This window comes from Cataglyphis hispanica, chromosome 7, assembly GCF_021464435.1.
Source record: "Cataglyphis hispanica isolate Lineage 1 chromosome 7, ULB_Chis1_1.0, whole genome shotgun sequence".
Taxonomy (NCBI): Eukaryota; Metazoa; Arthropoda; class Insecta; order Hymenoptera; family Formicidae; genus Cataglyphis; species Cataglyphis hispanica.
In genome coordinates this window covers 6387787-6403353 of record NC_065960.1, presented here as the reverse complement: position 1 = coordinate 6403353, position 15567 = coordinate 6387787, and the positions used below count along the sequence as shown (strand labels likewise).

At 37.3% G+C, this 15567-nt stretch overlaps 1 protein-coding gene across 1 annotated transcript; it reads right to left on the bottom strand.

Annotated features, from left to right (window-relative positions):
- Positions 1-1016: 1016 nt before the first annotated feature.
- LOC126850798 (uncharacterized) lies at positions 1017-14565 on the bottom strand. The gene is given in 9 exon segments (XM_050594137.1): positions 1017-2497; positions 2499-4326; positions 6786-6989; positions 7098-7482; positions 7724-7991; positions 8093-8337; positions 9753-9818; positions 10479-10511; positions 13491-14565. Coding segments are annotated over 9 exon segments (3141 nt in total). The 5' UTR covers positions 13569-14565; the 3' UTR covers positions 1017-2463.
- Positions 14566-15567: the final 1002 nt, after the last annotated feature.

Sequence of the window (15567 nt, the reverse complement as noted above, 5' to 3'; positions counted from 1 at the left end):
TAAAAACCCTCAAACAATTACGCGTTAACCTTTCTGTTTTTCTATGTCAAAATGGATAGTAAATATATTGTAAACGTTCATGATTGGTTTGATTATATTATTCTAAAATCTTTATAAAATGCTTTGAATAATAAAAGAGAATCGATTATTATCTTAGGCAGTTCTGACAAAATGAAAACAGAGTGCTTGTATGATTCAAAATTAATATAGGTCGCGAAGGATTGCGCCATAGACAAAAAGTTTGACAGACGGGCGAAAAGATTTATAAATTGTCAAGAATTTTGCTCCCGTTTGCATCGCATCGTCAAAAAATAATTGCTTACCCACAAACTTGTGTAATTCGCGCTCTTGTCAAAAGATTCGAAATTTGTTACAAATATATCGAATACGCAAAAGTAGGTTTCCGTTGGATTTCGAGCGTAAACCAACTAGGTGCTCGAAGTGAATTGATTAAAATCGAACCGCGCGCACGGTGCACGCTAACAAAGGAGAATTGCGGTACGGAAAGGGTGAAGAGAATGTAGGTGGACGTGTAGATGGAGCGTAGAATGGGGAATGGGCAAACAGAGCGCAATTAACGTGCAACCATTAAATATGTACGCGCGCGTTGCTAGAGCACGATGCATGTGCGCAGGTCGGGCGCGCAAATACATCGAGAGAGTATCGAATACTCTCTCTCTCGCTCTCTCTCTCTCTCCCTCGCGCGCGCGCAGGAACGAATGGGACACAGGGTCTCTTCTCGTGCCCTGTTGGCACAGCCGCTTGATTAGCTTCGCCATATTTACATGTCATTAGCCGATTGTTTGTCCAAGTCGGTAACTCCACCCGCGTTTCCCTCGCGCCGTAGTTCAGCCATTTTTTCAACAGGAATCTACCCGATGATTGAACGAAATGTTACACGACGAGTGTTCATTCGTTTCCGGAAATTTTCATAACGAAATTTTATCTATTAAATATCGCGTGAAAAAAAGAGGTGATGAGATGATTCGGCAAAGTGGAATATACTTAGATCAGTATGGCTGGTTTTTTTTTTTTTTTTTTTTTTTTAGTGATTTTATTCCATAAAAAATACGAATTTCGATCTCAATATCTCGTTGCCTACATTGCATAACAACTTTTTCCTTAATTTTTTACAATTATTATAAGAGAGTGTAAATATATTGGGCAAGCTAGCGATGATGCCCCGCGAAAATTAACATTAACATGAAATAAATAGATGAATTGACTTGTATAACTTAACTGCAGGCAATAATAATAATGATGTCATCGATACGTTTCGTGACAAAGTAATTGCATCTTTCAAATGATCACCTTTCAATCTCCCTTGCAGGTAAAACGCTGCAAAAAATCACAGCTTTACTCTCTATTCGAGCGTAAAACGATTATAAACAAATTAAAATCAACGTAACATTCAAATATCGTCGAATTTTGAGTTTGCTTCGACAAAACATAGTAATCGCTTATAGATACACATACACACATACATTCTTTCTCTTTCTCTCTTCGCAAAACTGTCTTCGTGGCAAGGATACGACTTTTGTAAGAAATAGGACGATCGGTTCTAACGCGTCGCTTTATGAAACTTACGAACGATTACCCTTAATATCTATGCTTTCGATTATGGTAACGAGGATTTGATTAATTGTATTGTTTCACTGTGATCGTTCATTTTCTGACTGCCGATCATCGACTGTATCGCGATACGTATTTTTTTTTATTGGGATACGTATAACTCTTCGATTACCGGTTTTTAAAAAGTACCACTTTTACATCACTATTAAGGCAGTATGGTAATGTGACTTGATTTACGTAATATAGTTAGGCTTTCTCCTGTATCTTCTCTCTGAATGTAATTGCGCGACATCTCGGATATGTGTTCGTTTCTCTAGTCGCAAGATCACAAAAATATAAAGATAATATATCCATCGGTTGTACATGAAATAAATTTTTTCTTGTCGCAAGTCACTCTTCATTATGTCACAAAAATATCGTATTTTTTTCAATTAATAATATAATCGTCAGAGTAATGTAACTGTAATTTCTATATCGCATTCTGAGAAAAAAATAAAAACAAATACTTTTATGAAAAAATATTTCGTCTCGAGATCTAATATTTCAATCATGTAAAACCATTTCGAGCGAGTTCTAAACAGATCTATGGAGAGGCAAAATGATTAATTGTTGTATCAATAATAATAATATAATAATAATGTCTTTTATCCTACATCTCGTAGGCCACGATATAGTGAGAGATGCGATACGCAATCATGCTGATGCTTCGCATAGAAATTTCCAGGATGTCGCTGAACTAAATCGTTGTAAATATCTCTAGAGTACAACGCGATCGTATACTGACACAATTGCTATGATTCAAAAAAGTTACAAACGTGTTGAGACACTGTGTGCATGAAGTAGTAACACGGTGAGCACACAATCAACAACGTTAATGTCAATGTAATTAGCCTAATTATGTCTAGCCAGTGGCGGCGTCATTGCGATCAGTTTCGTTCGCTGTCGCCGACTCATGTTGTCTCAACTCTTCCCTCTTTTCCTGTGAAGAGACGATACCAATGGCCAGAATTTCGAAATCGTCCGAGAAATTGTTCGCGTTCATCGCTTGTTCTGGAGTGTCGCTATGGCCACTGCTGCTACTGCTACTACTGCCGCTTCTACTTCTCGATCGCCTACCACTGGGTAAGTCTTGTCTCTCGGTATCAGCCTTATCGTCAGGAACTGAAACTTCATTATGAAGATCCGAAAGATTGCTTTGTGCGATACGCATCGCCGCCGCCGCCGCTGCCGTCGCCTCGTTATCTTGCTGTTGCCTTGCGTGATAGGTGTTAATTGAAAGGACGCTCGCCGCCGGATCATCATTCTCAATCGATTGTCGGAAAGCCATTGCGCATGACGATTGCGCATTAACACAAGTAAGCTCAACTTGGTCGGAAAGATCATCAGGTTTTATCATAGCTATGTCCGAAATAGAATGGACGGGCGACCTATCTGCGGCATTGTCGTCATGAGAATTTTCCGAGACTGTATCGCGCTCTACCCAAGGAAAGCGAACAACTAAGCGATCCTCGTCCAACTCGTCGCATGATGTCAACAGTGGAGTTTCAGCAATGGCATTATCGTCATCGTATCGTTGGACGGGTGCGTCTTCCCGGACAATTTCGTTGTCACTAACCTCGTCCTTGTGTGCTAGCTTTGTTCCAAGTGGCGCTGATATATGCGCTTCTTCCAATTTCACGTGCTCAAAGAACCTCGTGAGGGCGCGCCGCTGGAGCTGGACTGTTGCTGGCTTGCTGTCTGGCTGTTCGCGCGATTCCAGCTCGTGCTCCGCACGGCAGAGCTGTTGTCGCAGGAGCGGACAGTCTCGATCGTTTGGGCCGAAGCCTCGTAACTCGCGTGAATGACCGGTGATAGTATAGGACTTATTATGGCTTGGGAACAATGAGTGGATGAAAGTGCCGACTCTTGACCCGTGCTTACTACGACTGTCGAGATTCGCTGTTGCTTCCTCCGCTGGTCCGACTGATTCTGTTTCGTTGCCGCTATTCTCGGCGTCGCCATAGAAAGGCAATAAGGTTTCTGCGACTGATCTGGTTGACTGATTGATACAGAGTTTGCCGCCTGAAAGTTTGGCCCAGGGCTTTCTGCCGTTGAGGGTTGCTCGGTCCAATTGATAGTCGTTCGAGATGGGGTTAAGAGAATTTGACAATTTTGGTACGGTGACACAGTGGAGGGAAGCTGCGCGATTGTTCTGTTTCTTGCGGATGTTACGATCGTAGAACAAGGAGTTGGAGAGGGGGTGGAAGCCGGTCTGAAGGGTAGTGCTGCCACTGGTCGGCAGTTGATAGTTGAAAACTGTGGAGCGGTTTTGGTCTTCGGTTTCACCGCTAAGAGGCTGATCGGACCTTCCAGCCGATTCGGTGATTTTCTTGATGATGAGATATGATTGGTGTTTTTCTGGCTGGATAGTGGTGCCGGACAGCTGGTAGGAGTGTGGCACTTGTTCCTCTGTTTGGATGTAGGTGATGTTCGATCGTGGATGTTGGTCGACGATGTAAGGGTTACGAGATGCGATGTTTTGTCGTTGTTCGATATCGATGAATTTACTGTCTTCTGATTGTTCGACGTTTGAAATAGCGGTATTGTTTGAGGTGATTGGGATGAGGAAGGTTGAGGCAGGCAGGTGATTGAAGGCGGTGGAGAGGATGCGCTTTTTTTGAGCTGCATCAACTTTATGAAGTCCACCAGCCGCTTTATAGACTTCTGCGTTTTCTCTTGCTTTCCCAATAGCTCCTGACGCATGCGCTGTTGCAGCTATTAAAAAAAGAAAGTTTATGTTAAACATATTTATAGTGAAATGTTTTCAATTCAAATATGTAGCGTAAGTTTTTAACTCCATCGCTAACTAACAAGGAAACATTAAGTGTCTGCTTCTGGTTTTGAATTACTTTATATGTAAAATTGCGACGAGATTGGTCAGTAACATGAGAAATAAATACATAGTTGGGCATAGGAATATATGCTATTTAGTAAAATCAACCATATATTGTATTGTGAATACGTAGAATCAAATATCTTTTTATGTTCTTATTCTTATAAAAATTTTGAAAGCCAAAAACAATAATGCAAAGCGTAAAAGAATTTTGAAAAAAATTATATACATGGTTATGTGATGAAATGTATATTAAGTAAATAATAAAACTTATATCCAAAACATATTTCACACGTCATACACTTTCGACGATATTTATTCAAAATCAATTACACCAATTTAGCTTTGAAGGATTGTATCAAATCCTAAATGCGCGATTGAGCATTTAAAAAAATTTTGTCTTTTATTTTAAGCTATTCTATATAGAATAGCATATCCAAAAGCCTATAAAAGTGAAGGGAACCACTTTCATATGTTTCCTTGTAAGAATAATACTTGTTGAATAACTATGTTATTCTAATGATTTTCTTCGTATACATTTATTACATACAGAGCCACTATAGTGACTTGCTAAAAACTTTCACTCCATATAAAAAGATTTAATTAACATAAATTTTAAATGCCATGCATTTTTCTTAGTCGTCGATTTATGATAATTTATAAAAATTAACATGATGCAATAAAACTAAAGAAATTCTACAAAAAAAGTAATATACTTCTAAGATAAAACAATGTTTTGTTATGACATATATATAACTGTTCTATCACAGTATAACTCAATAGATTGCAAAGAAGTTATCTCTTTGGTATATAAATATAATAAATATATATAAAAATAACACTATATTCTCACTAGATAAAATATCACACAAATACTGTGACGGTATATTACTATCATTACTGTTAGTGATAAATTATATTACTCATCGGCAATAGAATTGAGAATAGCAATATTTCTTTTCTTCATTTACACTAGCTGATGTTAAAACGATGGAAAATATTTTTTGCAGTGATGTTCCAAATATACATCTGATATCTGATAAAAAATTTGTTTTCTAGATCTAGAGATTTTTAAACAAAAAAAATGATAAACAATAAATATCAAATATATTAATTAAATCAAAGTTGCTGTCTGTTCTTAATAATGTCAGTAAAGAAATAAAAATTATATATTTAAAAAATATTTCATGCACTCTATGTTCTCACTTGTATAATAAATAAATAAATCAAATTCATAAATCATTAATATAATAAAGGAGATCAACGACTAAGGAGACGCGAAGCTAACTCTTTCATACATATACTACAAAAATTAATGAATAAAAATATCAAAGACTGATCGATTCTTGATAAAATTAGTGCACTCTAAAAATGCACACTTTGATGTACAAAAAAGTTATTATATATTATGTACACATGTATATTTGTAAGAAATCATAATCACGATTACATCTTAAATAATAGAATCGACCTGTCCCTATAAAGCATCGCATAAATAAAAAAGTAAAAAAGATAACGATAAAAACGCAGAGATCTTGCAGGTTCCTCTGGATGAAAAAACAAAAGGACGAAAACCGTTTGCAATTTATAATTCATATAACTCAAGGGCATTCCAAATGAAAGTGAACTTTGTAATTTGTCTCTATGCAGGCCACAGGACGAACCTGAAGTGACTGGCCGAGTAGTTGTGAACGTTTTTCCAACTCGTAAACCTGCAATCTCAGATCCGAGTTTCGTTCGCGCAGCTCATATCTTTCTCTCTCTTTCTCCTCTGCAAGATATTTTGCGTTCAAAATACACGTTGTATTTTTTGTGCCCTATCGTGGACGATCGACCAAAAAGTTCTTCTTAATTGCAAATTCTTCGGCCGTATTTGAGAAGCCGGTCTCAGACGCGAGCACTTCTTCCGGCAGGCTGCCTCTCTCGTTTATTCAGTGTGTGTGTGAGCTTACGCTCAATTAAGTCTGCGACAACGCTGCGATACCTCGTTGTATGTTAAATCTAGAAGTTATGGACTCATGTTATACAAATTCCTGTGCTTATTTAAAATATTGTGCTTGCGCCGGTCCTTTGTGATTTTATCTCAAGTAAATTTTCGCATTGCTTTGCATCTTGTCATTACTTTTACAATCCATAAATTGAGAAGGCAGCAAAAAATTGCCGATTTTCTTCGCGATTAAAAAACATCAATGATTCCCGGCCGAATTGCTGCCGCAACTGAGATAAGCCTACCGCGACTGTATAATTGTTATTGTTGAAACAAGAACTTTTTTGTCAATCACACGCTTAGCGCTTTTTTTAAAAGAGGATTTCCTCTTTCGTGAAGTCGAAAATGTTTTACCGAGTTTTTCATTCTTTTTATAGCGCGGAAGCTTGTTTTCTGCTTCTGCTTCCTTTTTAATCTCCGTGTCGTCGTCCTTTCCAACGCCTTCTTCTTCATCCATTGCTAATACACATCTTGGACAGGTCCTGGATGGAACCAATGATCGAGTATGACACGAGACATGATAGTTACTTGAGCAATTTTTGCATACCGTTAATGAATCTACAGAGAATAACGAAATCGTTACTTACTTATCTGCAATCGTTATATTTGTGACAAAGCTATTTAAAAAGATAGCAATGTATTTAAAATATAAATATTTTTACTCACCTGGATTTCTACAACAGATACACACAACAGGTTCATTCCCGATTCTTTCGATGGTCAAGCTAGATGGTAATCCGGGAATATGAACAGTCTTATTGCTTATCGGCTGAACGAATTTGGCACTAGGTACGGATGATCGCATTTGGTTATCTTCTATCTTGTTTTTGTTCACAAAAACTTTACTGTCCGCGTTTCTGAGGATATTTGGCCTGGTGGTGGACTTTTGTACTGGAATTAGCGACTTCGTTACCGTTTGTGCCGGTGGCGAGGTAGATTTGGCTGGCTGAGTTTTGTTAGGTGGTGGCGACGGGCCATTCATACGAGCAGTCGTCTGCCGAGTATGAGGTGCGTTTTCCGACTGAAAGTATGAATACAATCTTCTCCGTTTCTAAAAAATAAATAAGTCAAAATATCAATTATTAGATATCTCTAATACAATATCAAATAGTATATGAAAAATTTATTTCTATAGTCATATTTATATAGTATAATTTTTTTTAGAGTATATAATGCTTTCGTATATATAATGTTGCAGTGTTATCTTTGCACTAAAATCGGATCCTATTCTATGTGAATCAAAATAAGTACTTAAATATATATAACAAAAATAAGAAAAGTTAATTACTTACAGACGGTTGTTGATTATATGTAGGATATATAAAATGCGGGTTTGCTGTGCTACGACGCTTCCTTTCCACTCTTCTGTTCTGAAGTTCTGTACATCTTGCTTGAGTAATAAGCCCGAGGCAATCGAGAAAGTCCTCTTTTTCCATTGATTCAGTTTTGTGTTCTTTTTGCTTCTCTTCCTCTTGCTTCTCATCAGAATTTTCGTCCATTGATACCGCAACAACATCGTCTTCGCCGGAAATAGTTTCCACTGAGCTAGGGCTAGGTAATCTGTAAAGAAAAGTTCAATTTAAAAAATTCCAAAATCTTTATTTCAACAATAAACACTTTTGTTATTTTTAATTAATTAATTAATTTTTAAATAAGCTTACTTTGCGCAATCGTTATCTTGCGCCGGTGAATGATGAACATCACCATTTCTGACAATTTCTTCATAGTTCTCCTTTGAAGGCTTTGTCTCAAAACCATTAGCGGCCGTTTCATGCTTCGTCTCGTTGTTGTTCGTAATATGATTGTTATTCAGGCCCAAGAGAGCCGCTATGGAAACTTTCGATCCATTTGCGTTGTCTGTCGTGAACGCTTCTACCTCTGTGCGCAGTCGCTGCACGACTTGCCTCTGTATATTAACAACAAGATACATATACATATATATATATAGTATATAGTTATTGGTAATTATAAAAAAAAGAAATCTTTAGTAATAGCTTCTTTAGAAGCAGCAGAAACTAGACGTATTAATTTCAATGTGTAATTTCACGAAAGTATAATGCTCGCATGTAAGTATTCCAATAAATATGATTTAATACAAATGTTGTATACATAACAAGAAATATGTATATTTGATAATGTGATAAAATACAACAACAACGTACAATTATGATTGGAGTTACGAAACAAAATACGCGTTTACCCCATGCTCGAAAGTTAGAAAGTTTCCGCTACTTTTAAAGTAAGTAAGGAACAGATAATCATTGGAAAAAATCGCTTAGGCACGAATGAATGAGAGAAGCTACGAAGAAAGTTGAGAAGAGATGTAAACGATGAGAAAGACGCCGAGATTTTGCAAAGAGCCGAAAACGTTTTCGCGGGACATTTTATTGATTTTAAACTCCTTCGTCTCTCTGCCTCTCGGCTTTTCTTTCGCTCTAAGTTGCTCTCGCTTCTTCTTTCTGAATTGTCGCCTCCTCCCTCTTCTCTCTCATCCGCTCACCCGCGACCGCATCACACTTTCTCATTCTCGTAGTCTATACGTAATATCAGTGTTCGTTCAGTGCATCGTAATTATTTATCTTGTTTGTTATCAGCCATTAAAGAAAAAAAAGAGTGTCATACCGAGCACATTGAAAAAGGACGAACAGATGCACAATTACATGTACAAAAGAATCATAAATGATATAAGGCACTCAAATTAAAAATTTTATAACTACTTTTAAGATTTATTTTACATCTTTTCCTTTTTTATTAGAGATTTTGTAACTTAGCATAGTAGCACCTATATAATATATGATCGATATCAATATTTGGTGACGTTACATTTTGTCATGCGAATGATATCATATTTATAACAATAAGACTTGTACATATTTTCCAAGAGTTAAGCAAAACACTTCAGAGTTTTTGCTTTATAGTAGACATTTTGGATCAATAATAATATTGACTGATAATGTAACTTATATAGAATTATAATTTTTCTCTGATATTTTAGCTAATATTACAAAAACTATTCACTATTCATTCATTCATTCATCAGTCTTAAAACTGTAATCTTCTTTAATTTTTATCGTTATAAAAAGTTTTCAAGCCATCATTATATACATATACATATACATATACATATACATATACATATATATATATATATATATATATATATATATATATATGTTTAAAGTTATACAATCGACTCGTCAAAAGAATGTTTGTGGAAATGAAAGATCTTCTAACGAGAATTTGAACAAAAGATGATACATAAACATTCATCGCAATATTCTACATGCATGCGACATGGAAGAAAATCAATTATCCGCTTACCTGAGATCTTCCCAAAGAAGAAATGTACACCTGAATCCTTTTCATCTGACCGAGAATGTCTGGATTCTATAACAGAGTGCATCATGTGGTTATATCGAGTCTGAATAGACTCGAAGAAAAAGTATATAACTGTTAAAAGTAGGTCAACTTGTGTGCATTGAAATCTTTTTGTGGAATACTTAAATTACGCAATATTATTGTTACATTTATGCGCGCGCGCACCTGATGGCATTATTGACAATGGCAAACGAAAACTAAAATATACTTTGATTTATAAATGTGATTTAAAAATTACTAATAAGAGAAACTAATATCTTATGTAATATATTAAGAATTATTTTATAAAAAAATTGCTGAATATATTATATTCAGCAATTAATATATATAATTCAGCAAATAATATATTATATTATGATTGTATCTTGTTTTAAACGCGCAAAATCTAAATAGAAAATTTTCCTTTGATATACGCATGTCCTTCGCTAGTTGCGGCGAAACGAAGGTGAAACGAGATGAAACGTTTGGCCAAAGTTTGTTATGCGATGTGACTTACGGAATTTCAAATGCATATACACACGTACCACGCAACTTCTGCGAAATCTCGCTCTGTTATTGCCTATTGTCTGAATCTTAAGTACTTCAAATCGTAATAAATTCGTAATAAATTTTATCGAAACTCGAATTAAAATACGGAAATTATTCAAAAAGTATACCGCGTATACTTACATTCGGCTCAGTTTCCAGTCTGTTCTTATAAGTCTGAAAATTAACGAAAATGTCATTAATATCGATGCGAAAAAAGTAGGTAGTACATTTTACAGAATCTTATAAGAAGATAAATAATCAAGCGTATCTGCTAAAACCACCAGCGTACATGAACAACTGGAGCATAATGCGCCATATTATGCCATTACGCTCTCAACTCCATTAATACCTTCATTAATTAATAAAGATGCAAATTCAAATTTCGCTCTTAACATCCCGTCAATTTATCCCGCAATTTACATTTAATTTTCTTTCCTGTCTCAGAAACCAGTCGTCACAAAACTTAAATATGAAAAATTAACAAACGATATTACATATTCGCAGTTAATTAATTTGATATTAGATCGCAATATGACGATTACATATGTATAATTTAAAGGTAATTTGAAAAATTAACAAATAATATTACATATTCGCAGTTAATTAATTTGATGTTAGATCGCAATATGACGATTATATATATATATATATATATATATATATATATATATATATATATATATATATATATATACAGTCAACCCTCCTATAACGCGGTGAGTGCGTACCGCGTTGTATGGAAACCGCGCTATAAGAAACTCGGATTTAACCGTACAAACCAGGCTAATTCGTAGCGCGTTCTATGGAAACCGTCTACCGCGTTGTATGGAAACCGCGCTATAAGAAACGCAGAATTAGTACAAATCACATTATTCGTACCGCGTTATATGGAGACCAATAAGGACAAGATAAATTATAAATTATTTTTATTGAATTGAAGAGTTTATATAAAGAAATGATACCAAAACTAAACTGAAAAACTGTTTTCCAACAAAACAAGAAAGACTTTTGTAAAATTTAATCTTTCAACACTCATCCTCGCTGTCAGATAATATGAGTCGCCTAACTCGTCTTCTTTTAATAGGCAAAATGTCTTCCTCACTTGGCTCATCTTCACATTGGTTTTCGATTGTAGCTTCCGACTGCCTGGACCTACATGAAACTGGCGCCATCTTTTCCCTTATAATTCAAATAGGCCCTAACGAACTAAACATAGGCTAAACATTCTTAGGCTACGCGGAAGGAACTTATGGGATGCTGTTGACGGAAATCGCGCTGTAAGAGTATCGTGTTATAGGAGGGCTTCGAATTTTCAGCTTCGCGTTATATGGAAACTGCGTTCTGAGAGTACCGCGTTATAGGAGGGCTGTCGCATTTTCAGCTCCGCGTTATATGGAAACCGCGTTCTGAGAGTACCGCGTTATAGGAGGGTTGACTGTATATATAATTAAAAGTAATTTTACGAAGAACGAGAAATGCCGCTTATGAAATTACAATTTCGTTCCCTCGTGCATAAGAAAACTGAGTACGATCTTTTTATCTCGATATAATTATCGATAAACAATTTTGTAAGTAACTTGACAGGACTTATTTCGTTCCCAACTTTTGAATGAAAGCTTTAATCAAAACCGAACGGGGTATACTCGGCACGCGTGTAAAAGTAAAAGAGAATGACCTCGTCAATATTTTCGCAGTAAAAGTCAATCAAGCGTGACTCGACGACTCTGGGAAGCTTCTCGGCGCAAGTATCGACTGCACCTGTCCTCCTCCACAAACAAAATAAGCGAACTTTAGTTACATAAATCGCGTTCAACTATTACGAAACTACGACACAATCATTGTGTCTCCTCTCGTTGTAATCTGTATAATAATTTTATCCGTTCGCAATCCACAAAAATAAAGAAAATTGTAATAAAAAATTAAGAAAAAAAAAAACTCATGTCTGATCGTCATCGATACTCATCTTATATCGATGTATTGTATTATCGATTATCATTTCCGATTTTAATGTGTCACACATCATTCATCATGTAGTCACGGAGAAAATTCTTTTCGGCCTCGTGGAACACGGTGAAAAGTATGTCGCATAATTCAGGAAGTATCGATTGTCCGTCGAGGACGTCGCTCGCGAGTTTGAGGTGACCGTTTAATTGAATGCGCAAACTTTGAGGCGCCGTCGCATTTAATAAGCATTTGATTGTCATGAGAATCAATTTTTGGAAATCTGTACTGAAACGTCGACGACATCGCTCGATGTATAATATACGTATAATATATTTTTTCATAAGCGAGATTATTTTCTCGGACCTCTGTCTCTAAGCTGCAGGCTGCGACAATATAAAAAAGAGATTTCTGTCTGTAATATCGATATATTTACAAAGATGGAGGCGTGTAAACGACGCTAGAGAGACGTGCAACTTTCGACACCGCTTTTGTAAGACAAGCGGAACAATCAACAAGTTTTCGGCGACGAGGGCCGGCAATTAATACGCTCGCGAAACAGCATTAATTTGTGACGTCCGACAAATTCCTCGACCCGAAACTGCTTCCGCCGAGCAAACAACGCGCGTAACGTACGAGCGTAAAGAGAGAGAGAGAGAGAGAGAGAAAGAAACGAACGAAAGAGCCGAGGGAGAGAGAAAGAGGGCGCACGGTGACGCCTCGGGTAGAAAAGGAACAAATATGGTTAGCCATAAATGAAACTTTTGACACAGACTCGCTCTTCGCACGCCGCCCTTCGCCTCATATAAATAATCCCAAATTGTTCGCGTGTGATCGCGTACTCGCGCGCGCGCGCTTAAATTATCCGCAGAAGACGCTGAGATCTATCGTTCGAGTTATCTCGATCGATCAATCGCATCAGCCGGAAAAATTTACGAGAGAGGGAGAGGGGGTGGCCGGTCCGATGTTCCCGTGTGGTCTATTGCAAATCTCGCGTGGAATAACAAAAAAAGAAAAAATTTCTCGTCAATCGAAAGATTCGAAGAGCCTCGCGAAGAAGCTTCTCTCCTTCATCGCGTACCTTTCCTCTCTCTCTTAATCCCCTTTATACACGGTCTGTCTCTCGATGGTCTCGATCGCTATCGACACACGCGCGTATGTGCATATACATGCACGCAACATCGTATACTCGCGCGTATTATATTCATTTACCTGATGCTCCATTATCGCGCATTGCAATTTGCGTTGCACGGCGACGATCTCCTTCTGCAAGCCCTCGGATATCTCCATGCTTCCTCCGGCAGGTGGTCAACTCGCAAAATCCTCGTCCTCTAGAATCCAGCAACAGCGCGCGACGACGTACAACCCCGAGATGTATATATCCGAAATATCCGATATATTCAGGCGGGAGCGAAGGAGGACGCGGCGTGAAACTCCCTCTCTTCTTCGTACGGCGAGTTGACTCCGACAACGTGCGACGACCGTCAACGGTGGCGGCGAGGCGCGTCTCGTCCCGTCCGTCTCATCCGCTCCGAACTTCGGCCGTTTCGTCTCTGCGGAGCTGTGCGGAGCCAAGCGAGATTGCGCTCCGTGAACGCGCCGCAAACATGTATACGTGTATGCGTGTGCGTATGTGCTGTGTGTGTGTGTGTGTCCTATCTTTCTCTCGCTCCCTCTTACGCTTTTCTTCCCTCTCCTTTTCTATTACTTCCTCCTTCTCTCGCACACGGCTCGCCCAAGTACGAATCTGCCGAGCACGAGAGATGCCGCGATGCTCGTCTCGCGCGACGCACAACTCCCTTTTGCACTTCCCGATCGCGAACTACGTCGGCGTACAGATCGTCGCGCAACAGAAAAAAAAAATGTGTATATCCCTCGCTCGTCGTCGGCGACGACGGCGACGATGCGAGTGTTTTACGCTGCCATCGGATCGGCACGCTGCGCTGGCCCTCGCTCAAATGCGTACAGCCGTACCAAGTTGATCGCGCGCGGGCGCCCTCCTCGTCCTTTCTCCCTGCTTTTCCTACACACTTTCTCAATCGGTGCCCTTCGCAAACTGACGGCAACCGAGCGAGGAAACGGAGTTTTCCCGCGCCAAGCGGAATTCGGTTCAACTCGTAACAAAGATCCCGCGATCTCTGTCTATCTCTCTCTTTCTCTCTCTCTCTCTTTCTCTTTTCCTCTCCCGATCCCCCCTTCCCCCGTCCTTTCACTACCCTTTCTCGATAAAGACAAATTACTTTGATGAATTTGCCCTCAAGTGGATGATCGCGCGATGAGAAACGTTGGCATACTGGTAACGACAGCGAGCGATTGGTTCTTGTGCCTACATGTTGCGTTGCTATTGGATGACGCGTGGTGTCAACAATATGGCGTACTCATGTACAGAGAATTTTTCATACGTATATACGTAGCAGTATACATACATATATGTTTATATATTTATAATTGGTTAATAAATTATAACAATTAGTTGTAACCTAATAAAAATTTATACTATCTGTTATATAAAATCTAACAAATAACATTGCGTATACAAATCTTTAATTATTTTAAATTTTTAATACTGAAAAGAATAAACGATAATATTAACTTTTGATCGAGAGAAAGATATCAATGTCAGTATGTATTAATAATGTGAAATAATATGAAATTCCGCGCTGATGAATAAAAATTTTAATAAACTTGGGTAAACAGCACGGTATTGCACTTTCTTGAGACTAGTGTATATATACATGCATTATTCTTTGAACAAAATTTTTGCAGTTTTACAACGTCCAAAGAAATGAAAAGTGAAAATTTTTCGAAAGCATTGACGGAATAAGGTATATACATTTCGTTTTATGAGAGATCTTTTTACTTTCACTTTATTTTACGGCAATAAATTATTTTAATCATTTTTTAAAGAGTATAATCATTGATCCATATCCATTGTCTCATCCATAACAAAAGAAGATTTATGATAGTTTTTTGGAACATATGAACGAATCTGTTATTTTATTGAAAACGATGAATATATCTTTCAAAATTCAGAATTTAAGTTTGTCTCGTTTTCTCTCTTTAATATTTCGAAATTTACTAGATAAAATTTAAATGATAAAAACGCCATTTAGCTGGTAGGATGCATTAATATATATTATATATTAAATAATAACCTGATAGTAATAGACGAGGTAAAAAAAAAAAACCGGACCAACCGACCAAATAAAATTGATTATAAAAGAATAACAATAGTTTTATATCTTAAAAACAAATAAATGAAATTTTTTTCACATTGTAACTATATTAA